Source organism: Melozone crissalis, unplaced genomic scaffold, assembly GCF_028551555.1.
Source record: "Melozone crissalis strain CALT ecotype California unplaced genomic scaffold, PUWL_Pcris_2 ptg000045l_1, whole genome shotgun sequence".
Lineage (NCBI taxonomy): Eukaryota > Metazoa > Chordata > Aves > Passeriformes > Passerellidae > Melozone > Melozone crissalis.
Window position 1 is genome coordinate 9,909,639 of NW_026535823.1, and position 26,218 is coordinate 9,935,856.

Consider the following 26,218-nt stretch of genomic DNA (forward strand, 5'->3'; position numbering starts at 1 on the left):
GGGACGGAAACACACCTTTGTTGAAGTGGAAAGACCCCACTGAACTATCACTACCACCCTCCCCGGTAGCCTCCTCGGTAGCCCCTGCCTGCTCCTCGGTACCCTCCTCCTCCTCCCCCTCGGCAGCCCCCCCCAGCTCCGTAGGCTCCCCCAGGAGCGCCTGGGTATCCTCTTCCCGCCGGGTGCCAGCCGGAGTAGCCGCCGTAGCCTCTGCCCCTGTGGCCGGAGCTGTGGCCGTACCCTCCCCAGCCCCGAGGGCCGGCGCCGTTGTCATAGCGAGCCATCTTGGGCGGGCGGGGGCCGTCCCCGAACCTGGCCAACAACAACACCACACACGTGAGGCAATCTCACAGACCGCATCTCTACAGGATGGCAAACAGCACAGTCCTCAGCTAAGCCACCTCGATTTTCTGTCAACACAATGCGATGGTTCAACTACAGTTGCACTTTCGCACCTTTCCACTTCAGAAAAGCTTCCTTCGCTTCAGAAAGAAGGGGCAACAGAGGGGTTCAAGCCCAGTCAAATATGTGTTTTCATTTTAGGAAAAGGTAGGCCCAAAATAAATATGGATTATCTTTTCTTTAAAAGATAGTTTGTGTTTTGGAAGAGGGGATGACAGTTTTTATTCCTGAGAATTGTGTGTCCTTGTGCAAACAGGCAGTGATGTCTCTGCATCAGGCTTGGAGTGCAAGCATTTCACACATGCTCAGAGCACAGGCACTGAAACCAAAGCCTGCACTCCCCATCCTCACTGGCACTGAAACCCCAGCCTGCAGTCCCCATCCTCACTATCACTGAAATCACAGCCTGCAGTCCCCATCCTCACTGGTGCTGAAACCCCAGCCTGCAGTCCTCATCCTCACTATCACTGAAATCACAGCCTGCAGTCCCCATCCCCACTGGTGCTGAAGCCACAGCCTGCGGTCCCCATGCTCACCGGCACTCACACCCCAGCCTGCAGTCCCCATGCTCACCTGCACTCACACCCCAGCCTGCAGTCCCCATGCTCACCGGCACTCACACCCCAGCCTGCGGTCCCCATGCTCACCTGCACTCACACCCCAGCCTGCAGTCCCCATGCTCACCGGCACTCACACCCCAGCCTGCGGTCCCCATGCTCACCGGCACTCACACCCCAGCCTGCAGTGCCGTGCTCAGCTCGGAGCCGGGGCTCTCACCTGCTGCTGGCGGGCGTGAGTGCCACGCCCGCGGCCGCCGGCCGGGACAGCTGCCGGATGACGTTCAGCATGCGCTCGTGGGCGGGGTCCAGCTGCCGGACGATGCCCGGCTCCTTGGTCACCTCCACCACCAGCGCCTCCATGGCGGCGCGCAGAGCCGCGATGCAGGCGGCCGCCACGTGCGGCATCCTCAGCTTGATCCTGCGGCACAAACAGGGCGTTAGAGCTGCCACGGCTGCCTGGGAGCACCTGGGGAGGAAGAGGTTCTGCAGAGAGGCTTTTCATTGAGCCACAAACCTGCATTCTCATCTCTGAAGTTCTCATTTGTCACTGAAGAGGTGAGAAATTCAGGAGGCAAATTTGAAAGATCCCTAAAATTTGGCATTGTTAAAACATAGCTGTTCTTCTGGTAAAATTGGCTCTTGAAATTTAACGAAGGGCCATGAAGATGCTCTGAGGACTGAAACTCCTCTGCTCTGGAGACAAGCTGGGCGTGCTCAGCCTGGAGAACAGAAGCCTCCAGAGAGGCCTTAGAGCCCCTTCCACTGCCTAAAGAGAGCTTTCAAAAGGTGATACAGGCAGACACTGATAGGACAAGGGGAATTATTTTGAACTGATGTAGGGCAGGGTTAGATGGGATATTGGGAAGAAATTCTTCCTTGAAAGGGTGGTGAGGGCCCTAGCACAGATTTCCAGAGAAACCTGTGTCAGTTGTGACTGCCCCATCCCTGGGAGTGTCCAAGGCCAGGTTGAACAGGGTTTGGAACAACCTGGTCTACTGGAAGGTGTCCACCTGAGATGAGCTTTAAAGTTCTTTTCAACCCAAAACATTCTGTGATTCTATCATTCTACACTTGGATAAATTCAACATGTAACTTCCTGCATCAAAACAGCAAGATACAAAAATATAAAGTAAACTGAAAACATGAGGCTCCAAGATTTTGAAAGGTCCAACCCTCAAACTGCTAGTAAATTAAGCTTAAGGAATTCTTTGTCTCTGTTTTACTGACCAGGGGGTAAAAGCAAAAAAAAACCAAAACAACCATGCAGATGTTATTTGGTGATGGCCAAAAAATTTACACAGCCAGAGACATTTCTTTCCTCAAGCTGTTTCTGTGCCTTGAAAACAAGGTTTCCTCAGCCTTTGCCTCAGGAGGAGGTCCAAAACACACAGTGCCTTTCACCTTTCAGATAAAGAGGAAAAAACCAGCAGTTTTTATGGAAACTGCCTTGTCCTGTTTTCAGTTTAAGTAGATAATCTGCATGAAACAGGGCTCAAATGAACTTGTCTCTTCCTCATAGAAGGAAAGGCGATGCCTTCCCAACACACCTGTGGTGCACAGTTTGCTCTGGGATCCCTGTTCTACAGACATTTGCTCTGCGTTAGCTGCACTTCCCCTCAGTCAGGGGGTCAGAACTGGATGAGTTTTGTCCTTTCCAACCCAAACCACTCCATGATTCCACAATTCTGTACACAAGCAGATCCATACCAGTCATCCACCAGAATGAGCTCCCCATCTGACATGACTTTCTTGGAAGCAAAGAGGAGCAGCTGCAGTGGGCTCACCAAGGTCATGGTTTTGGCAGAGATGGCTCGTGTTCGAATCTGCAAGTTAAAGAGGAAAATGACTCTTGAAATGGAAAACAGAGCTCTGCACCTTCCTCTGGACACTGAAACTGGAGAATTTTGTAAAAAAAATACCCAAACAACACACAACAAAGCTAGGTATAGCGCTAGGAAATTACAAGAGCATGTGCACATGCAAAATTGAATGCCAGAGAGAGGTTTACAGGGATTCAGCACACACTGGTGTAAAATCTCAACAAAAACTATCTTCCATTTTAAAATATTCATTTTCTGTGTCTGCAGTTATGCAGCTTTTGCAAGAGCCACCTCATACTTTGCCAGCCTTAAAATGACCAGGACACATCTGAATTTTCCTCCTACCCCTCAGTTAGAGGCTGTGATGAAAACCTTCAGTGGGCTCCTACTCATGAAGTTGCCAGATGTCCATGCAGTCACTGCTGTGTCATGTTACACTGTCCTTGAGCTTCAACTTAAACATCAAGCCAGAGATAACAGCCCTGCTACACAGCTCCTGCCCCTCAGTTTAAAGGTGAACAGAAGAGGTATCTAATGGGCAGAGAGCTATTCAGAAATCCTTCCTGCATCCCAGCCTCACCCAGGTGCTGCCTAAGCTACTCTTAAGCCACCATCTTAGTCACTCTCCATTTGCTGTGTGTACTTGCATTTAATAAAGCAAAACTCTTTGAGCTCCAAAGTCTTTTGCTGAGTTTAGGGGAATTTCACTTGAGAGAGAAGGTCAAGGTGGATCAAAGGTCTAACCCTCCTAGGATCCTGATACAAAGGGTAAAGAAGCAGCAAAGCCTCACCACAGCTCTGAACTATGGATTGGGAATCCAGACTGTCAAGACAAAATCCCTGTACCCAAAGGATTTAAAATTCTGGTTACTACCAAACCCAAAAGCATTGTTTTCCTTTGCTCCTTGAGCAGCAGCAGCTGAGCTCACGATGGCTGTCACTGGAGCACATGGACATGCACAGAATGTACATCAAATTCACAGGATGGAGGGAAAGGTCATGGAGACCTTTTGGGTGATGCTTGGGAAATGAGAGTTACCCTCAGGAGATGACACAGGCCAGAACAGGAGCACCCCACTGCCATATTCCATGTTCCTGTTTTATCCCCGGATTCATAAGCAGCAGAAGTGATAAGGATAAAAATTCTCTGATGCCTAACTAGCATGGAAGAGCTCCTAAGACAAACTGTTAATGAAGATAATGATTTTCTCTATGACCTGGCTGTTGTAACAAAACTCACAGGAACTTTCTGTGCACCTCTGTTTCTACTGAAAGTGGTTGACTGGAAGTTACTAGGAGGCCAAGTGACACCAGGACCACATAACATTTACTTTCTGGAAAGAAAACCAACCAACAAACAACACCCCCATCTCTCCCCACTAAAACTAGCTAAATATTGCAGTCAGGCTTTTTTTCTGATGACTTCTTTACCAAAAAGAACCTCTTGAACCATTTGGCAGCATATGATCAAGAATAAACCCAAGGTCTCTACCTTCTCTCCAAAAATGAAGAAGGGTGATGGATACTTGATGTCCTGGCTGCTGAAAGGGCAGTTGACAGATGATTTGTGGATGAGAGCATTGTGCCCCTCAGTGGTAAGAATCTTCCTCTTCTCCTTGTGGTAGCAGACATTGGGGTAGACCCCAAAAGCCAGCAGGGAGATGACAACATCCAGGTTGTTATCAGGGCCAGTGTTGTTAAATGGTTGAGTCATCAAACATTCTGTTGGCAGAGAGGAGAGGAGTGGCTCAAATCCATGGGACATGAAGGAGAGCACAAGACAGCTATTTAGGATCCTGGATCAATGCAGAGCTGTTTAGGATCCTGGATCAATGCCTTTTCTGATTAAATCAACTGCTAGATGTTATCTCCAGTGACCTCTGCATTCAGAGCATTTAAGTTCTACATTCAATTTTTTATTTCTTAATAGAGAATGAAAAGCTGAAAAATACTACTACAAAGAGGTATTTTCCTCTCCCAAACTCTTCAAAAACAAGGAGAAATGGGTTTGCCCAGAATGTGCTGTACCATAGTGTGTTTACTGCATTTGTTTTGGAGACAGATCTTTGGGGGAGGTTAAAATTGATGTTTTTATTAGTTCATTTGTTACAAATCTCCCCCAGGGTCTCTGGTGGCTTGTTTTCAAGTCATCTTGCCCAGAAAAAAGTTATGGATAAATGCAGCAGTGATCCTAACAGCACGAGGAGAAAAAAATTAAAGGAATTCAAAGAGAAAAAAAATGACAAGGAGGGGAAATAAACATCTGCTTAATCCAGGCAGTCATGCCATTTCACTGAGCTCCTCAGCAACATTAGGCAATTTCAGAACCTGGTCAAATTTAAGAGTTTTTTTTTCTCTAGAAAATGGAATAATTTGGCACACTGCTACACATCCCTCCTGCAGCACAAACAGGAAGTCACAGAAGAGAGCACTCTTCAGATCACACAGACTCCCCACTAAGGTCTATGGAAAGAAGGGGGAAAGCACACCACAGCACATTTTGGAGATAAAACAAGTGAAGAAGAAAGCAAGCCAGGGAGGTAACACTCCAAGGACACCTGTTTAATAGATTTTTAATCCTGCAGCTCTAACCTCAACCTCCAAAATCTCCATGTTGCACCACCGCCACCACAACTTTAGGAAAGAACACTAAAAGTCCACCTGAACGCAGCTGTAAAAGTGGAGTAGTGCTATGGCAAATCCACTGTACTCCCCCTGTGCTTGGGTGCTCAACACAGATTATCCTGGTTATTTATTTATCCTCTGAGAATGAAAAATGCAACCATTAAACTATTGAACTTAATCAGAATCACCTTCAGGAAAGCCAGAACTAATGAGTATGTCTTTTAGCTGGACTTTTGCTTCCCAAGTCATTCTAAGAGTGGCCATGCTGAGTCTCTTGTGTTCACAAAATCTTTTCTCTGCTTCTTCACCACCCATTCTGAAAAACAGAGAGAATTAGAAGCCTGACAAGGCAAGGAAAAGCTCACATTGTGTTCTTCACCTCCCATCACCTGCTGTGCCAGCCAACATACCTTGCATCATCCCAGGCTTGGAAGACAGAGAGCAAAGCTACGTGATCGGAATGCCTGGTCCCAGCAAAATTCCTATGGACATAACCCAGGCGCTTGCCTTCGCTGATGAAAGGCTCAGGGAAACAGGTGGCTGCAGAGATGGTACACACAGCATCTCCCACACTGAAAGGAACCACAAGGGATCAGGATCAGTCAGAGTTAGTGCTGCCAGCACCTGCTGCAGGCTGCAGATACCAGGAAAAACTCCTCTGCTAGAGACCTTAGGAATTTGGCCTTTATCTGCTAGAGTTCTTCAATGAAACAAACAAATAAACTTCCCTGGAAGTGGATGTTAAATAAGCTCTATCTGCCCTCCCCTCCATCCGTACACCACCATCTTCTAGTGAAAAGTCCCTACAGTAATCACAGGACCCTATAGCCATCACAGTGACAAAGAACAGACCTCTCCTACTAAAGCAAAACATGGAGATTTATTTTTCTCCTTGTCTCATTATTAAATTCCATATATGCCCCCTCAAGTTCACTGTTATACCTAGGTGTTTCAAGTCCCACTCCTAATTCAGAAATACTCAGCCTCCACTGGTGTCTTGCCTTTAACTGAATTTCATGACCACTTTATGGCTCACACTAAAAGTTATTTCTCCTCTGCTCCCATGAGGATTCACTCACCTCTCCCCAGCTGCTGCATTTATTGCTCATCTAGATATATTGGTTTTACTCTCTTGCAAGAGGCTCAGGAACCCAGAGAAACAAGAACATGACCACTGTGACCACTGAACTTACTAAAAAATACAGCCCATGATCATCATCTTGCCCAGACGAGGTTCAATGGGAAGTTTGGCCAGGATTCTCCCAAGAGGTGTCAACTCATCATTGGAATCCAGGGCATCAAGCTCTGAAACAAGATCCCTTGTTATCAAAGAGAGTTAACCAACCCCAGAAATCTTTAGATAACACCACAAATTCTCTTCCTGAAGGTTTTACTTGCCTTTCCTCTTCCCATTACCTGAAAATTATCACCTGTATTCATCCTCTAAGCTACCAAAGGTTTTTTCACATGAAATAAAAAAAAGCAGCTTTGTAGCCTCAGCAATTAAATGGGAAAGGAAACACAAAGAATTCCTTGACCATCATAAAATCAGTTTTTCTTGGTCTCTACTGAAGCCAAAAGTGTAAAGAATACTTTGAAGAATAACATGTTTCACCTCCCTAAGAACAAACTAGCAGTGTACCTGCAATGAAAAATCACAGGTCATCCAGGAAAGGGAGGCACCTAGAGAAGCAGCTATTTGGTGTTAGAACCAAAAATGTTTGCCTTTTCTCTTGGCTCTGCAATTCTCAGCTGCACAGTATGAAAAGTACTAATAATTCTCAGAACAGAAAGTCATTAAACCTGACTACATATCCCAGCAATATTTTTTCATTCTGGTCTCCCTCCTGTACACAAGCAATGCAGGCTCAGCACACAATTCTACCATAAAATAAACAATGAAATAGATATTTCCGTTGTTAAAAATTGTAGGAAGTGCTTATTTAGTGACATTTACAAGTGTGCTGAGGTTTGAGGTCACTTTCATGCTTTACATCTAAAGCACAAATTTAGAGCTCTTCCCTGCTCTATTTTACTCATAGTCTAGTTAGTTCCTTGAAGAGAGCGGGGAGACAACCTAACCCACACATCAGATTTTTGTTTTTCACCCGGATTCATAACTTGAAGATTTAATTTCTTGACAAAATCTGAGATACTGGGTCAGCAAACTGTAAAAAGTGGTAATTAATTAATAGCAACCTCTGTTTTTCAGTACTTTTATAGAAGCTTTGTGAATGCCTCAAGCACTGGACTGAGTCTATGCCAAACACAGCAGTGCCACAGCTGGAAAACAGGAAGCTGGAAGCTAACATAACTTACTGGTAAAACAACAAAACAAGCCTCGAGTTTGAAGGCTCAAGTTTCTTAAAGGAATGACACTCCATTGGGAATTCAAGTATTTCTTCAGCTGCACAAGCCACTGCCACCCACACGATGCCTCCAGGTTGCTGTGTCAGCCAGAACATGCTGCTCCAGCAATCCACCCCGAGGTGGTAAAGCCATTTTTCAGAGATCACACACATGGAAGACCACCTGGAGACAGTTCCACCAGCCCAGGATCACTGCCCAGCCCCGTGGCACATGAGGGCTGCTTGTCACCGATCACATTCATGGATGCCAGTTCCTGGAGCCAGTTCCATTGGCCCAGGATCACTGCCCAGCCCCGTGGCACATGAGGGCTGTTTGTCAGAGATCACACACATGGGAGAACACCCAGAGCCAGTTCCACCAGCCCAGGATCACTGCCCAGCCCCGTGGCACACCAGGTACCTCTGAGCGTGCGCTCTGCCTCGATGACCGCGTCCAGAGGGGGCGGCTCGATGGCCTTGGCCAGGAACTGCCCGATGCCTCCCAGGCGCAGCAGCTTGATGCTCAGAGCGATCTCGTGCAGGGGCGTTCGAAACATCTCGGGTGTCATGTGAGTCTGGAGTCTGGAACGAGAACAAAGGCCATTTCTCTGAACACAGCCTTTGATCACCATGAGGGGTCATTCCATCAGCACAAACCACTGCCCTCCAAAGTAAACTCTGTCTCCAAGCCCACCCAACAGCTCTCTCTGTGCTGCTGGAACTTGGGCTCTTCTACAACAATGTTCTGTACTTCTCCATTATCCTTTGGGGCAAATTCACACTGGAATGGAGAGGGAATAGTCCTCACATCTCCACTGCCCACTGTGGGTTCTAGTATGAGCTGACCAAAGAGAGCCTGCAGGGCTGCAGCACAGTTAGCAGCCCCACATTTGTCCTTTACAATGCTCTCCTGCTCTGATAAAAGAAGCTCTTATACTCCTGGGAGACAACCTGCTTTCAGCCTGCTGTACATAAAAGCACTTTTCTAGTGCAACTAGAAAAGGTTTCAAAACACCAATACCCTGATTCAGCTGGCACAAGATTTAGATGATTTCTCTCAAAAAACTATCTGTACAAGTCCACACACACGCTTCCTTAAGCACAGAGGAACTTGTATATTTTGGGTTTATATTCTCTGAAGGAAGGCATCCTTAAAACCATGATTACTTCAGTAGCCTAAAATCAGCTCACTGTTAAAAAATATTAATTAAAATCATTACACTGTACTCAACAACAGATCTAAATAAATCTGAGAAATTCAATGAGAGTTTTCGATCAAAAAACTGAGACTTTCAAGAGTTTACAAAAAGTTGAACATCAAAACACAGTTGAACACAAAACACAAAACACATGCTGTAACAGCCAGAGAAAGGGGCACTGAAACTTCCAGGAGAGAGATAAGAGTGTAACTAACAGTTGTGTTCCCTTCTCCAACCAGCAAAGAGACTTCCAAGGCTCTAGTAATGGAAAAACAGTCTGGCAGAGGTCAAAAGTTTCAGCAACAGAAAACATGCTAGAGCACTGTGAAGGGACTTCCTGGCCATGGAATGGGGATGGAGAGAAAACTAACATCTGCCATCCCTGCTTTTTACCACTTTCATGACAAAATGGCCTGTTACATGGCAATGCCAGGTGCCCCCAGTGTTTGAAGGCAGACTAGAGCCTTGCCCTCATTACAAAGCTCTCTCCCTTGCCTCAATTCCCAAGCAGTATTGCTCTCTTCCTGAGAAGTTTGGTAGCTTGCAGTGACACCCTTAATACTAAAATCATGAACTATGTATCCACCTCATACAATGGGTAAAAGCATAACATACGTACATTTTTTTTGAGCCAACACCATCCATCTCCTCTTTGTCCTTTCTGCAATGATTTCCTCAGTTTGACCCAAAGCAGCACCCAACAGTTCTGGGAGAACTCCCAGAGGGTATTTTTGGAGACCACAGCCTCACCTCTCAAAGCGAGCTCTGCTGCACAAATGGAAGCAGAAGCCGGCTCGCACGCGCCCAGCTCTGCCCTTCCGCTGCTCCAGATTGGTTTTTGATGCCCAGACCGTGGCATAGTTTGTCATGTTGTTGTGAGCAGTGAACAGCTTCACTTTTTGCCTGTTACAGGAAAAACACCACTAAACATCAAACGTCCTTCATCTTAAGCCCTGCCAAATCAGTTCCTATTTTATGGCTTGCAGCCACATTGATTTTAAGAAGCCAACTACAGAACACACTACAACAGCCATCCACTCCTGGTTTGTGTTAGTCAGGAAACTAAGGCATCACGCTCTTTCTAAAGCAGTGCCCCAGACTATTGCACAGAGTAATGTTCTCATAACTGTCCAAAAACCAAAAAATTCTCATGAATTCATGAGCTCTCTGTGTGTAGTTTTCTCAGAGAGCATGCACAGCGAGGCAGGAACTGTAACAGACTACAAAAACCTTCCTTTTTATCATCAGCCAGACACTGAGAGTTTGTAAAACTCCTTTGGCAGATGACGTCTACCAAATTGGTGTGGAGACCCAGTGACACCTCACATGAATACTGCCAGCGTGACAAACCCAGTCCCCTGAGATGCCAGCATGGTGTGTCACTGTGCTGACCAGCTAAAGACAATGCTGATTTGTCCTGAGGGAGTTGGAGTCCTCAAACTCAGCTCAGGGAGCATGGGAACACAAGGCACTTCTGTGCACTCCCAAAACCTCTTCTGCATTCCCAAGGGTAGGGTTTATGAAACAAAAAGCTGCTTCATGAACTCACTTGCAAGAGTCGATGACAAAGACCACGTCATTGATGGTAATGCTGGTCTCGGCAATACTGGTAGATAAAATAACCTATAAAAACCAGGAAATGCAAAGTGACGTTATTTGGTTTGAAAAAACTGATAATGCCCAGCAAGATAAACGACAGAATTTATTAAAGAAGTCTGCAATACGTTCCCCAACAGCCCAAGAGAACTGCACAGAGAGAAGGCTCCGTACTTTGGTCACCCCAGGAGGCACAGGATCAAACACCCGACGCTGCTCATCCAGAGGAACCTGGGAATGCAGAGGTAAAATCCTGTACTGGTGGCCTCCTAAAACAGCAAAGCAAAAAGGTTGGTAACTACTACTATGTGAATCTCATTTCTTCTTCCCACAACATAAAAATTTCTGGCCATTCACTCTCACACCAAATTAGCTCCCCAAGCCATTCATCCAACTCCCATCTTCACTCAGTCAGTAGTTTCCCTGGGAAAAGATGAAATATAACAAAGCAACTGTTTGTACCAAAGCGTGGGTTCATTTCTAGATGCTTCTGCATGGTATAGATTAGGTTCCAGCCAGGCAAGAAAACAAGGACAGCTCCTGGGACATTCAGAGTCCTGATATAAATCAGCAGAGCCTCAATGAGTTCAAAAGAAGTTTCTCTCTCGTTCAGCTGTGCCATGGAGTGCTTTGTTTCTGGGCCATATTCATCGCTGCAAATAAGGTTGCAGTTGGCCTACAAAAGAAAAATACCACAAAGGAAATCATATAAATGAATTTACTCAAACTACAGAGACTGGCTGGCCAGGCAAATAAGAAAATGAAATGTGGGTAGATGTCTTTCAAGACTAAAATGGCCATTAAAAGAAGATTTCAATTAAGTGGCCCAAACAAAAGTTTCAAAATTAAAAGTTGAATAAAACTGTTATTTTCTTGACAATGTATGTAAGCACTGACAATATCAACTGCAAGAGAAGAAGGGAAAGAATTTATATTTTCACCCTAAGAAGGTACTACCACCAAGCTCCTATTTCTCTATTTCTTTTTCAAGGTTACTAAACTTCACTTTCAAAAGCACTTCAGTTTTAGCTTTAAAGAGAAGTAGTTTGACAAAACATGATAACCTTAGCTTCAATGAAAAAGAAATTCTTCAGTTTACAAGGGCAAGAAAAAAATTTAGTTCCACTGCTGAGATTGCTGAAGTTAACAGCAATCTCATATATTAAAAATAGGAAAGCTGCTAGAGATGTTTCACTTCAACAGTGCCAAATGAATTGCACTCAAGCTGCAGTACTAAAAATGGCCCTTGTTTAATTTCTCATATTAAAATTCAAACATACATCGTCATCTTCACCACTTTCTTCATCCTTTTCTTTCTTTTTCTTTTCCTTGGGTGGAGGGACAAACTGAGTCATTTGAATACAATCTTCCAGAAAATAATCTGCAAGAACAGACAGATTATAAGGACTGACTGCTGGAAGCCTGTGCAAGGGAACATAATTCTTTACACCACTTCTCAAGAGTCTCCTGAAATAAACCAGGATATTTCAGAGTATGAATGCAAGACTGATAAAAACTCAAGTAGTTTCTGGAAGTGCAAGCAAGGATTTACCTTGGACAGGAAAGGTTCTTCCATAGACCTCGATGATGGGACAGTTGAAAAAGTATTCACAAAACATACTGGTATCAATGGTGGCAGACATGAGGACAACCCTGATCTCAGGGTACACCTGAACAACATCCCTCAGCACCACCAAAAGGAAGTCAGTCTGCAGAGAAAGAGAATAAGGGCATCATTAACTTCACAGCTATAAAATCCAGTATCTTCCCAAGAAACCAGAAGGAATTACACATTTACTGAGCAAGAGAAGTAACAAGTAGAGCAAAACTGTTCTAAAACAAGAAACAGTTGTCAGTGCTCTATTTTGAAACTACTGCCATGCCTGGGGTTTTTAAGATTTCCAGTGTAAAGAAGGGTTTTTCTTTTCTACAAAAATAGTTTGCTTCCTTCCTAACAATACATTACAACCTCAGGTATTTTTAAACTTGGCTTACGTATAAAGTAGCCATAATTAATAAAATAAATAGAAATTAGTGCAGGTATGTGTGATGTTTGTAGTTCTGTTTATATATGGCATTTATCTAGTTCTGCCATACAGTTAGGCATGCACTTAGCTCAACAGACAAAATTCCAATCTCACTCACAATTTCCAAACTTGTATTTTACATCATTAGCATACATTTAATAGATGAAGAGATGCATCAGAAAAATGTGTGTTAAATGTGTGCAATTTTATTCAAATGAGTCCCCAAATTCTGTCCAAACAGCATGTCAGAACTTCACGGTTTCTCTCACTCTTGGTATGACAAAGCTGAAAACTATACAGAATAATCAAGGGAACAGAAAATGTTTGCCATTTCAAATTATATACATCTCCTAATTCTATCATCAGATTGTATTTTACTTCATGTAAACCCTGAATTTCAATGTATCACTATCAAGACTGCAGGTTCTGTGAATACCACCAGTAATACAACAGTGTCAGTAAAAACAGCACTCCAGAATAACAGTGTCATTCAGTGTGCTCCCCCACTTGGACAAGATGTGTTTGTACTGCAGTGTTCCATTTTCCAGAGAGGACCAGGACACAGGGGATCCTAACAGGAGAACAGTCAGAGGGCAGCAAGGAAGCACAGGTCCTTGCCTTGCTACTTAGATAAGGAATAATTAAGAGTTCTAAAAATCTTATCCAAGAAGGAAAACTTACATCTGACACTCATTAAGACAAAGTTTCCTCTTGCCTGTTGGCTACTACACACAAACACACAGAAGCTGAACAGAAGCATACAGAGAGCAGGACAGTCATCACCAGCTAACTCACATTAATGTCTCTCTCATGGATCTCATCAACAATAACGTGACTAATGCCGCGGATCCCAGTCTCCACCTTTCTCAGAAGAACACCTAAACCAGAGACAGAAGGTAAATGTTCATATAACAGTTCAACCTTTCCCCTCCCAGTCCCTGGTTTAAAAATCAGGAAGTGTGCAGGCGTGCAGCCACTTTTCCAACCCCACCTCTAATTGCCATCCTTTCCTTTGTAGAAGTTAAAGCCATGAAGGCCACGAAGCAGTGCCACAACAGAGACTCTTCCATCTTTCCCACCCAGTGTTGCTTCCCCTTCTGTCTTTTAAGGACAATAGATATATGGCAATTTTATCTCTTCATGGGATTATTTCTGTGTGCTATCAGACATGTATTATCAGACTTCTGAACAAAAATCTGAATTTTTCTTTGCACAACAGCATGCCAGCAAACTTTAATCCAAAAAAAACCTTTTCAAATCTTCCAAGCAGACTTTATAAAAATTTCAATCTAACCATATTTCTGCTTTTGCTGCTAACTCAGAGTTCAGACCCACGATAAGCTCCAAGCCTAGGAAGCAATACAGACCTACAGTGCAGAACAGGATGCTGGCGTGGGGCCGAGGGAGCACAGACTCGAAGCGCACGCTGTACCCGCAGCTCTGGCCGGGCTCTTCCCCCCTCTCGTAGGACACACGCTCCGCTACGGAAACCGCGCTGATCCGCCGCGGCTGGGGGGTGCAAAAGTTTTCCCTAACTTAATGAAGAGGTTTTAGAAGTTTATCACAGTACCACTGAAAGGGATAAAGGAAATCCTAAATGCTACAGGTGTCCTGAACTAAGATTGCTTTACAAAGTAATCGTTAAACAATAATATTGTAACAGCACAGGGTTCTTTTCACAAAGGAGGGATATAAGGATATATGGCAACTACGAGCTGCTATTTCCCAAATCATTTCCCCTTAGTCTGCTGAGAGTTTTCACCTGGGCAAGATTCAAGCCAGGTTATCCAAACTGAAAATCCATGCAATAGTAACATTCCATATGAAAAGATGCATGATGCTGAGGTTTCTCCTACTTATATTGCTGAGGAGATATCTTTAAGAACCATGTCCTGCAATGATAATAGGTTCCTCAATACATCCTTCCATCCCCCTTCAGGGCCAGGTCGGATGGGGCTTGGAGCAACCTCGTCTAGTGGATGGCATTGCTGACCATCGAAGGGTGTTGGAACAAGATGAGCTTTAAGGTCCCTTCCAACCCCAACCATTCCAAGGTTCTGTGATTTTATCCTAACCAACAGGTGATTTCTTATATCCACCACAGAACAGCAGTGGTCACACACTCCTCACCTGTGTCACCACGATGTTGCACTCAGCAGCTCGGTTGGTTCTGATGTACTCATCCAGGATGTACTGGGGCACTTGAGTGGTTTTGCCACAACCAGTGGCACCACGGATGACAACAACAGAATTGTGATGGATTGCCTCCAGAATTTCACTTTCAAAATTCTTCAGAGGTAAAGCCTCTCTCTCTTCTTGGATCTGGAAAAAAAAGTCCAGGACACTTCCAAAATCTCCAAAACTCAGCCTGTTCTGCCCCACATCTTTACTTTGCCTCACTTTTCTACACTTTTCCCTTACCCAAAGGAAAACCTGCCAAAGAACAGGTCATAGTTTGTACTTTTTCCTGGCACAGCACAACTCACCCCCACATGCACCCCAGTGGAACACCCAGCACTGCTGAAAACGTGCTGTGTATTTGTGCTGAAATCCAGCCTTGTACACTGTGTGTTACGTTCCAGCCCTTCTGGAAAATGCAGAGCCCAGGGCAAGGATGACAGGTGACAGGACACACACTCACCCTCTGCAATTGCTGATCCTGCTCCCGGCGGTACATGAAATCACTTCTCAGCTCCGCGCTGATTTGCTCCGGAGTGAGCTGCAAGTGCAGGACGTGATTTGGAGGCTTTGTGACCCCTCTTCGTATCTACAGCCTAACTTCAGGATTAGATCAGTCACACCAACAGCGACCCCAAATATCCCTAAAGGATGGTTTCCTGCAGAACTCCCTGAAATCAGTTTTATTTCATTCATTCCAGTATATTTAACATTCATCTTCAAACAAGTCTCTCAGAAAGACCAACAACACTGAAATTAACAATTGTTTAAATTGAAATACTTAGAGTGCTTGAGAAACATCTCTGTTCAGCAGTAAGCCAAGAAGAAGATGATTTAAACAGGAGTTTTTAATATAAGTAATGACCTAATGTAAACACAAATCCACCCTTTAAACAGTAGCTGAAAAGGTAAAAGTTTGAAGAGAATTCATAAGGCAACCCTGTCTAACAACAGCAAAAGAAATCTGAAGAAATGCAAATTTGGTGTCAAAGGGATAGTTGTTTTTAGAGCAAGTAAGCTGTTCCAGTCAGGACTTGTACAGGAAAATCCTGCAGAAATTCGAAACCAACTCCATTTGCAATGTCCATATTGATTATGTATTTCATGCAGCAACATCTAAATTTACATTTTAAAAAAATCAACATATAACAATCAATACTAAATCAATGTAATTTATGCAAAAAACTCCAGTAGAGAAATAATTAAATTATTATTATGGCCATAAGCAATCTGAATGTTGTAGGAAAATCAAGTTCCTGCCCTAAGAGTCTTTTCTGACCAGTTTATTCCAATCAGACCAAATTACTCTCTGAACTTCGCAAACCAGTCATTCTTTCCCTTCACCTTAATTTTACCATGCCACACTGTTGCTTTTCATTTGTTTTGTGCTGAATGGGACTAGAAATGACAAAAAGTAAGGAAGCTGGTTACTTTTGTAGTGGCTTGAAGCAGTTTCTCCTCCCAGAACAAGAGTCTGAGCATGGAAGTATGGGAAAGAGACACCAGAGAATTATAAAGGACATGTCCATGAACTTTCCTTGTAATTTTAATTACGAACTTTGTATGGGCTGCACAATAGCAGACAAAAGGTGAAACAAAGCAGAGAACTGGGACACTCAAGACACTGCTGGTCAAGACCTGATAACACATGAAGTAAACACAAAGAACTCTCTGCCTCCAGGTCAAGAAGGGAATAAATTTACCAATGGACTGTCTAGTCCTTTGAAACATACTTTAAATCCTGGTGAGGGAGAAGCATTTAGAAGTTCTGGAAGCATGAGAAAATCAAGTAACAGAACCATTTTTTAAGTTGTCTTACATTTGCCAGTGGACCTTCATCAATATTGCAGCCAGTCCAAGGGTTCCAGTTGGAATGAGGTGGTGACCAGGGAACAACTCCCATGTGACTTTGTCTCTGTGATGGTTCGAAATGGGCCAACTTCCCAACGTTGATCAGAACTGGGTTACTGGGATCTTCAGGCTAGAAATCCAAAAGCAGAGTGGGCAAAGACAGATAAATGATTAAATGAGCAGGTGTGATGCTCCATCCTTGGAGTATTGAACCACACACTCACCACAGGCACGATCTCCAGGGACAGCTCCCGTACAGTCTTTTGCAGATTATTTTCTAAGTCAGGAGACAGTGACACCTCATAGGGTTCCAACTAGGAAATATTTAAAAACTACATGTCGTTATACAGGCACTGGAAGCCAGAACTGTGGGCTATTACAAGTGAACCATCAAACACCTCCTTGTGAAATGAGGCCAAAGAGTATCATCAGTTCAGCATTCACACTCTTGAAATGTTTTGCCAACTTTTCATTGAATAAGGATTTGTAGGCTATTTTAAAATATCTGAGTTTAATTTCAGAGGAACACGTTCCCAAACTTGCAACCAAATATCTAAATAACACATATTCCTTGGTATGTGTGTATATATCTATTTTTTTAATAGCCAGAAAATGATCATGTAACAGACAATTAATCCAAACAGCCAGCCTAAACAGAAATATTCAAGCTTGTAGAAAAATTATACTGAAAATAGCATTTGTTACAAATCCTATTTCATTTAAGAGAATGTAAAATTAGTTACTGTTCTAATCACATGAAGTTATATTTCTGATCCAAATCACTCACCAGAACAGAAACAGTTGCTAAAGAATAAAAATTATTAATACCTTCTAAGATGTTAAATATGGAGAGCAAACTCTTAACTCACCCCTGTTTATGAGAGTGCTTCTGTGTTATGAAATGAAAGCAATAATTCCTGTCCCTCCTGCCAAACTCACCGATTCTCCTTTCTTCTTCTGCCCAGAGTAAGGCTCAATGACACCAAGATGGTAGAGCTGTCTGACCAGGGAAAGGGCACAGGACTGTGCTGCCAGCTTTTTGTTTGATCCGTGCTCACAACTGAAAATCCCTGCAGCACACAAAGGTCACAGCTGGAGCAGGAGGGCAGTCCGGCAGCTTCCACAGAAGACACTACTCTGAACTGGGCCATCTGACTGTACACTCAGACCAGGTTTCATGGACAGTCTCAAATCTTGATAAATCCAGAATTCCAACATAAAACCCAACCAGGCCTCTCCTCTGCCCAGCTCACATTGGCTGTGTGATGTTACTTTACTGCTAAATAATCCTTTGAAGTTTTTCTGCATTCAGTGCCTAAGGAAGTATGACTGCCCAATACCACCCAGCAGCATCATGCAAGTGATCCTTTACCTCTGGAAGTGGCTTCAACACATAACTATAATAAACTCTGCACCCACAAATGTTCCTCTATACCAACACCCACCTCTTGCTAAGTTAGAAAATAAATAGGAGCACTTACTTCTGCCCAGCTGCCTCACATAAATGTTCATTTCTGCATTAAAGCTCCTGCAAGAGAAAGAAAGAGCACAAAGGTACAACTACCAATAGCTGACTCTGCAAACATACTTAGTCCTTCCAATATTTCTAGGCAAAGATCTCTGTCCTCAGTCAGAAACTCTCAATTCACCAATGACCAAGGTAAAGTATTACTGCTTTTAGTCCCTTTAACCCCAAGGTAGTAGGTAACAGACCTGTCATCAACAGAACCAGTGCATTTGATAAGAAGAGCTCTGAATATGCCACTGTTCAGCACTGAAATTTCCAGCCACATTATTAGGAAATATGCTCTGAGCTGTCCAAGTTTAAGGCAACAGTTATAAAGCAGGTGGGATGTAACACTAACATGCATCCCAATGTACCATTAACTGTATCCCACATAAATATTGGTATAACACTAATGCAACCCACCAACAGCCTGTGTTTAGTGACTAGATGCAACATTAAATATGGTTACTCTGCTTTTCACCACACACTTGATCAGCTCAGGGCATAAACAAAACCAAACCAGGTCATTTAGTCAAAACCATGGTGCTTATCAGAACAGGAGACAGAATATTTAGATTTGCATGTATTTCCATTCTCTTATTGCCATATTCTAGAATCATCAAAACTTGAGTAAGAGAGTAATAGTTACTCAAGAGTAACTCTGGTTAGCAAACCCAACAGTTTGCTTAGTAGACATGTAACCAGTTCAGTTAAAGGTTAACTGGCATATTCATCAAAGAATCATAGGATCATGGAATGGTTTGGGTTGGAAGGGATCTTAAAGACCATCTCATTCCAATCCCCTGGGCAGGGATACTTTCCACTGTTCCAGCTTGCTCCAAGTTCCATCCAACCTGGCCTTGGACACTTCAGGGATGGGGCAGCCACAGCTGCTCTGGGCAACCTATCCCAGGGTCTCACAACCCTCAGAGGGAAGAATTCAGGCTTAAAAAAACACCCCCTCAACAGAGGAGAATAGCAATCATGACCCATGTTCTTAAGAATCCCAAACCTAAGCCTGTATTTGCCACATGAAATATTAAAGCTGAATTTTTATAAGACAGGATTTAAACTGGCCAATGTGACTCAAAGTGCATGACTGGAATTTATTGGACTGTGATCCTCTTTGGAAATTAGGGCTTGGCATTTGCACAGGTGGAGGCTGTGCCTTGCACCTGCATCCTTCATTTTTTGCTGCAAACAAACAACAAAAAAGGTTAAGTGAGTGATTGAAATTTCAGGTTAGCCCTCCTTCCTGTGCTATCAGTGAACTGACCTGCAGGCACAGTGGCTTCAGGGGTGGAAGGCCACTGGCTCTCAGGGACACAACAGCCACCTAAGACACCGATGACAGTATGTTTCTCAGCCAGGCCTACAGTCAGCATTCAATCTCATTCTCCTCCACCTGAGGGGAGAACAGCAACACCAGAAATCAGTTTGCAGCAGAATCCCACATGATTCCCTAGTCCAGCCTCAGCAGCCCGTGCGTGAGCAGGCACAGGTCTGTGGTGTAGGTCTTCAGCAGGAACAGGAGGAGGCACAGGCATCCCAACACAGAAAAGCCACATCCCATCCCTCAACATGAGCTCACGCTTTGTGTTTTAGGACAGCCATCTTTATATTTACAACTTATACCCTCCTATCATAGTTAAAGTTTCCAAATTCAAAAATTCCAGCTATTACTAAGTTCTCAGACCATGAGTATGATTAATTGACCACAAACCTCTGAGAGCATGACTGACGTATCTGTTATAATCTATATCTCTGGTCATTACCTTAAAAAAACTCCAAAACAGACTGGCAAGATGCACAACTGGTAGTTCTTTAGAAACACCCAACAACCTAAACTTTATTATGCTCTCAAAACTCCAAAAACCAGAAGGGTTAAATCCAAGAGTCCCTCAATGAGCCCTATAACATGTTAGGATTGTTTCATGCCTATTTGATTTATTGCAGCAGGTAGTGAATAGCCCCTTCTGCCATTCCATCCAGGGCAATCCACACACCCTTCCCTGAACAAAAAGTATATAGGAAACTCTGAAATGCACTCCAGGAGAACAATAGCCAGGCTGAGAAACATACTGCCATCAGTATAATTTCATTCTGCTCAAGACTAGATAAATTTAACACTGCAGAAGGTGTAACAAAAAATGAGCCACACAAATAATCCCTAAGCTACAATGTCACACCATATATCAAAGTTGAGATGACCATGATACACAGAGTATCATCATACAATTTCAGAAGGCTTTAAGCATCCACCCATACAGGGTAACACCCTGGCACTCCAGAAGGCTGCAAGCCTCTGCCCTTCTTGTTCTGTAGCCCAATCTTTTATCCCTTCCTGTTGATGCCCTGCCCCTGTGTGCCCTCTGTGCCCTTTGGTGGCTGCTCAGTGCCCCTGGGCACTCCATGGCTCATTGCTGTCAGTGCTGCTCACCTGCTGCTCACAGCTGCACCCACTGGGGATGAGGCTGGGGCAGCCCACTCACAACCACCACACACTGTGTGCCCACACTACAAGATAGAAGAAATGTACAGAAGCTATGCCTGCAACAAGCAAAATTTAAATTCCTAGTACTGTACAAACTAACTTTTTATGTTACTCACTTGAGTGAAAGAAATGGCCTTGCCTGAGACACACAAATTGAGATGCAGTGACTTGAAGACAACTTTTAAATGAGAATTTACAACTTTCTGTACCAACAGACAGTTTTAGATGTTCCAAATGATTGAAAGGCTCATTAACAAAAGAATACTCTAAGTCCTGCAAGTGAGACTCTGTAAAGGCTGTAATAGGAAAATTCTTCTGTCTTTCCAAAAATATAACTCTCATAGAACACAAATTTATATAATGCAAAAAAGCCCAACCCCAAACTTAATCAGGAGAATCCAGCAGCAGCAGCATGCCATTGTTTCCAGTCACAAAACATCACTGTATTTCACCAGAAATAATAGTGTCCTAACATCTGGATGATTTGTAAAGACTCTTCCTCATAGGGATAAAAGAATAAAAAACCATCAATTCTTTAAGCACAATCTGTTATGAACTACTTTCATTTGGGAGAAGCACGTGCAAATTCTCTGGTGGAAAGACTAAAAGTCAAAAAAGAGTAATATCCAGCTGGTCTTAAATGAAACTTAAGACTCTCAGAACTCCTTCGGGATGATTCTGCCAAACTGTTTTTTTCAAAAGAAGATTCTATTGCCAAAAAAGTTAATTATAATAAATACATATTATATAATAATTATATATATATAAAATAAAAATATAACTGAAATGTCCTTAAGGCACATTGCTACATAAGCAAATTTAATATTTACTTAAAATGCACAAAGGCAACAACACTTACAGAACAATTACCACAAGCAGTTGAGCTCTTTTCACAGAAACTGACACCCCAGCAGATGACTAGACGACAGAAATCAGTTTAAAAGCTGCATATCCAGAATTTCTCAGGAATTTCTACAATCCCTCAGATCTTTGCACTGAGGCTCCTCACCCCCATATCAATATTTAGGGATGTTGTTGGTCCTGGCACAGAACACTATGGCTCTACAGAGCTTGACAAGTAAGTGTGAACAACCACTGTCAAAAATAATTTGAATCTTTCATAAACAGACAGTGACTAAAACTACCAAACCTGTTGTGATCAGGCCCCATTTCAGTGTATTTATATTCTTCCTGCATCTTCTCCTTTTGGAAAAACTGGTTCAGACGTGCCTTGGCATTTTCCAAGGTCCAACCCCCGTGAAGATCTGCATTTAAGTCCACTTCTGACTCTGAGGTCTAATATGGAAAAAAAGAATATTGTTTACCAGTTTAAAGATTAAGTAATTCACCTGTATGCTATAAAATAATTAAGACATCACAGAAAATGCTAAAAAGTCCTCAGTAATTCTTATTTTCAGAATAAAATGTCTATACAAAGTCCTGGATGTTCAGACTATCCAGAGTGATTTATCTGTCCCCAGCTTAAACAAATTAACTTCATTAAAAGTCAACAAATAAATCTGCAGCTTAAACTAACAGCAAAATATCGAAAGAAAACTGCAACCTAGATTATAAATGCAAATAACAAAGAGGGTGAAAGATACTTGTTTAAGAAGTAAAGGAGAACACCTCTGCATGACTTACCTGCTGCCCTTCTTGCTCCTCTTTTCTGGAATAATAATCTTGCAAGTTTGCACCCCGATCCCACTGAGCTCCATGACTGCCACAGTTCCCAGGTGCTGCACCTGGTCCATTGCCTACCACACAGAAAAAACTAAATTAAATAAAATAACTCCCCCAAACATGTTCTTAACAATGGAGAGGCATTGCCTGGCCATCTTGACAGGCCATGACCAGTCCCTCAGATCTCATGCTGTCACCCACACCTCTGCCTCAAAACTATGACTTTGGTGTCCTGTCTGCAGAGTGATGCAATTTGGGGGAGAAAACACTGCCAAAATACATTCAAATACACAGAAATTACAGTTTTCAGTCTTACCTATGTCACTTTTTAATAGCAAATGTGGAGGAAGAGGCCCCCCCACAGCTGAACTGGAACCAGTGACATCTCTTGCTGCTTCCTGTCCTCCAGTGGGGATATCACCTGCTGCTGGCTAGGGAAGGGAATGAAGGAAAACCTCAGCACTTCGGTGCAGAACAATCATTTTACAATTTAGCTAGAAACTGTTCAGGAAGTTTAAAGACCTCAGGCAACATCATGCAACATTTATACCCAGTAAATATGCAATAGTTACTACTCAGAAGCAATCCCAATAGTAACACAACTGTGAATATTTTAACACTGAACTGCCAAGAAACTAATTGGCACACTAAAACCAAAACAGCAGTCCTGTTCCCATTGGGTTCCACCTAGGCTGGTGAGGCTGGGAGGCTGCTTCTACTCAGAAAACTCATGTATCCTCAATGGAGCACTAGAGGAAGATCCTTCCCTCTCAACAGGTAACACATAACTTCATGCTTTATTTATTTCAACTTGCTGTAATGACAGAGTTACCCTCCTCTTCCTCAGCCTTTAAGTGACACTCACTGCTGAGTGCCCAAAACATCATAAACAAGCAGTGATCTCATTACACACCTGAAGCAATTATGGTTTAAAAATGCCAGATTTTCAATGTCTGGTTTGATATTTCTGTGATTGTTACTTTTGGGTTTGGCTTTGGTTATTTTTAAATCACACAGGACTATATATATTATATATATTATATATATTATATATATTATATATATTATATATATATAATATATATATTAGAACATGGCTCTAAGACTTCACAGTGCCAGGTGTGAGTACTCAGCACTTGGAAAGCCAGGCTGCACCTCACAGCATCACTCTGAATTCTTCCCAGCCTGATCAGCTTTGCATCATTTGATCTGGTAAATACAACGTGCAGCTGTATTTGCCAGATCAACCTTCAACATTCAATTGGACCTGATAATCTCAAAGGTCTTTTCCAACCTAAATGATTCCATTATATTCTGTATGTGCCCCAGCCTTCCAGTAGAGTAAGAAGTCCCTCACATTCATCACTGCACAGGAGCACCAGACTGAACTCCAGGGATGAAACACAACCGGGAGCATGGCAGCCCAACAACAGAGTAGCCTTTGGTAAGGAGAAAGAGCAGCTTACTGCAAAAGCAGGGATTTCATCCTTCTTCATTTCATTCACCCGCACCAAGTAGTTGATGAAGTCTCGGGCAGCATTGCTCTGAGCATCCTTCTTGTTGGTGGAGTTGCCCATGCCAACATAGTTGAAGCCTTCCACTCGGACCTGCAAGGAACAACACACTGCTCATGTGCAGCTGAAAGGGGCTTGGAGGCCAGCAGCACCCACAGGAGCACCACATCCTGGCTGCTGCTAAGTGCAGGAGAAATAATATTGCTATCTATTGTTACATATCATTATATATTGCTGTATATTTCTCTAAGTTTTTAAAAGCAAACCCTCACATTCTGAGAACTTCTCCTCTCAGAGCACAAGGGCTCTGGGTCCACTCAGCCATAGCTCCATGTAATTCCAACTGTATAGATGTGATTTATTTCTGATTTTTTTTACTTTTAGAACAGCAATTCTATACCCTGGACAATGGTACCTCCAACCACACAGTAACCATACAAGATTCACAGCCATCCTACCAGGCTGCAAAAATCAGCAAGAGAGATGTTTCAGTGAGACTGATCCTTTCACTTGTTAAGCTTCCATGGATAATCATGGGACATCAACGTATCAAAGCCACTACAATACTGATATATTGTATAATGCACAATATGTATAGTGTGACTTTTTACAAAAAGGATGGAGTGACAGAACAAGGGGGAACAGCTTCACACTGACAGAGGGCAGGGTTAGATGGAATATTAGGAAGAAATTGCTCCCTGTGAGGCCCTGGCACAGGTTGCCCAGAGAAGCTCTGGCTGCCCTATCCCTAGAAGTGCTTAAGGCCAGGGTGGATGGGGCTTGGAGCAACCTGGGATAGTGGAAGGCATCTGCCCATGGCAGGGGGTGGGATGGTATGAGCTTTAAGGTCCCTTCCATCCCAAACCATTCTGTGATTCTGCGAATATATCTATTCACACAACCATTCCATCTGAGTATTGCTTAACCAGTAATAATACCTTGAAAATTCCTTTAATGCCACTGTGTTTCTTTGTTTTCTTATGGACACAGAAGACAAATAGAGGAGGCAAGGGTAAAATGACAAATTTAAGGTGTTTAGTGCAAATCATCAATCATGAACTGATCTGTTCTACACACGGTCTCACAGCTCCCACATCCCCAATACGTACAGGCAGGAGTAAACTACCATTAGAGCAGTGCAGAGTAGGAACCATTCCTGCAAAAATTCTTTTAATACATTTCACCTCAAGTTCAAGAGCAGACCAAAGCTCTTGGCAAAGGTGACATACAGTACCCGTCACCAAGTGCAAGAAGGGTCACACACAGTGCAGAGACACACACCACCCTTAAATAAACCAATCTGTTTTCCCTCTAAGAACATCATTCGGGATTTTTCCCTCCTTTCGCTCATTTCATACCTCAGCGCACACTCAGCCAGGACACTGGCTCAAAGCACCCCAGCTCTCTCCGAGCCCTCGGTTTCCAGTGATTCTCACGCAGGGCGGGCAGGGCCCAGACCCCGGTGAGCCCAGGTTCCTTCTGGCAGAGCCCAGACCCGGCAGCTCCCCCAGCATGGCCCAGGGTTCCTCTGATCGCCAGCCCTGCTCCCAGACCCCCGGCACTGACCCCAGGTTCCCTGGGGCAGAGCCCCGGGCCCGGCCCTGCACGGTGCTCGGCATCTTCCCGAGACCCCCGGCAAAGCCTAAACCCCGTCGCGAGCCTCAGATCCCCGGCAGGAGCCACATTCCCTTTGTCAGCGTCCTCAGACCCCCGGCAGAGCTCCTGGCCCCTCTCGAAGCTAAATCCTTGCCCGCAGCACGGCCCAAGCTCCCTCCGGTAGAGCCCAGGCTCCCGTGGCGGCCTCCAGCCCCCAGCACAACCCCCCGGCAGGGCCCCAGATCCCCGACACAGCCCCGGTAATACGGCCGGAGCCCGCCCAGGCCCCGGAGGGCGCCAGTCCCGCTCTGTGTCCCCGGCCCAGCCCTAGTCCCCCTCACAGCCGCCAGCCCCCAGCACGGCCAGCCCGCTGCCTCGGCGGGGCAGGCCCGCACCTCGCAGAGGAAGGTCTGTCGGCCGCGGCCGCCGGCGGCGCGGATCTCGTAGGCCGGCATCACCCTCCTCCGGCCGCACCAGGCGTACAGGAAGTTCTTCACGTCCCCCATGGCCGCTCCGGGGCATCGGGGTACGGCCGCCCGCTCCAGCCGGCGCCGGGCCCGCGGCAGCTCCGCACGGCAGCGCCTGCGCGGGGCCGGACGGCGGCCGGGAGGGGCCGGGCCGGTCCCTGTGCCCGCCCTGCAGCGCCCCTCCGCCGGCTCCACCTGAACCATCTTCTTCTTGGCTTGCCGCTGAATACAGTGTGTTTCTCAAGCGGTCAAAATGTTTCAATTTAAACAATTGTTCTTTTTCAGTGTTCTCGGTCTTTCTGAGAGACTTCTTTGGAGATGGAATGGGTGAAAAAAAACAGCTCAGACGTA

General features: G+C 44.2%; 1 protein-coding gene across 2 annotated transcripts; it reads right to left on the reverse strand.

Annotated features, from left to right (window-relative positions):
- On the reverse strand, positions 1-25,975 carry DHX9 (DExH-box helicase 9). 2 transcript variants are annotated; one of them, XM_054285651.1, is made up of 27 exons: positions 25,796-25,975; positions 23,757-23,897; positions 22,607-22,721; positions 22,252-22,364; positions 21,758-21,903; positions 18,088-18,134; positions 17,546-17,676; positions 16,831-16,920; positions 16,575-16,736; positions 15,219-15,296; positions 14,708-14,899; positions 13,945-14,086; positions 13,373-13,455; positions 12,103-12,259; positions 11,831-11,931; positions 11,013-11,226; positions 10,725-10,819; positions 10,504-10,577; positions 9,705-9,857; positions 8,177-8,337; positions 6,601-6,712; positions 5,818-5,979; positions 5,596-5,723; positions 4,275-4,504; positions 2,670-2,785; positions 1,180-1,380; positions 1-312 (listed from the first exon to the last, which is right to left on the reverse strand). In XM_054285651.1, the coding sequence occupies exons 1-27, from the start codon at positions 25,904-25,906 to the stop codon at positions 51-53; spliced, it is 3,717 nt and encodes a 1,238-aa protein (XP_054141626.1). In that variant the 5' UTR covers positions 25,907-25,975; the 3' UTR covers positions 1-50. The 2 variants fall into 2 exon arrangements, with proteins under 2 accessions (XP_054141626.1, XP_054141628.1); XM_054285653.1 differs by lacking the exons at positions 21,758-21,903; positions 22,252-22,364; positions 22,607-22,721; positions 23,757-23,897; positions 25,796-25,975 and adding an exon at positions 19,390-19,475.
- Between the last annotated feature and the right edge of the window lie 243 nt (positions 25,976-26,218).

Excerpts from the sequence above, each read along its gene's own strand:
- DHX9 (XM_054285651.1), bottom strand. The coding sequence starts at position 25,906 with ATGGGGGACGTGAAGAACTTCCTGTACGCCTGGTGCGGCCGGAGGAGG. Across the intron at positions 18,135-21,757 it reads ATGGGGCCTGATCACAACAG|GAGCTTTAATGCAGAAATGA; the intron begins GTTTGGTAGTTT and ends TTTCTCTTGCAG. Across the intron at positions 16,737-16,830 it reads CCCTGGAGATCGTGCCTGTG|CCTGAAGATCCCAGTAACCC; the intron begins GTGAGTGTGTGG and ends TTGGATTTCTAG.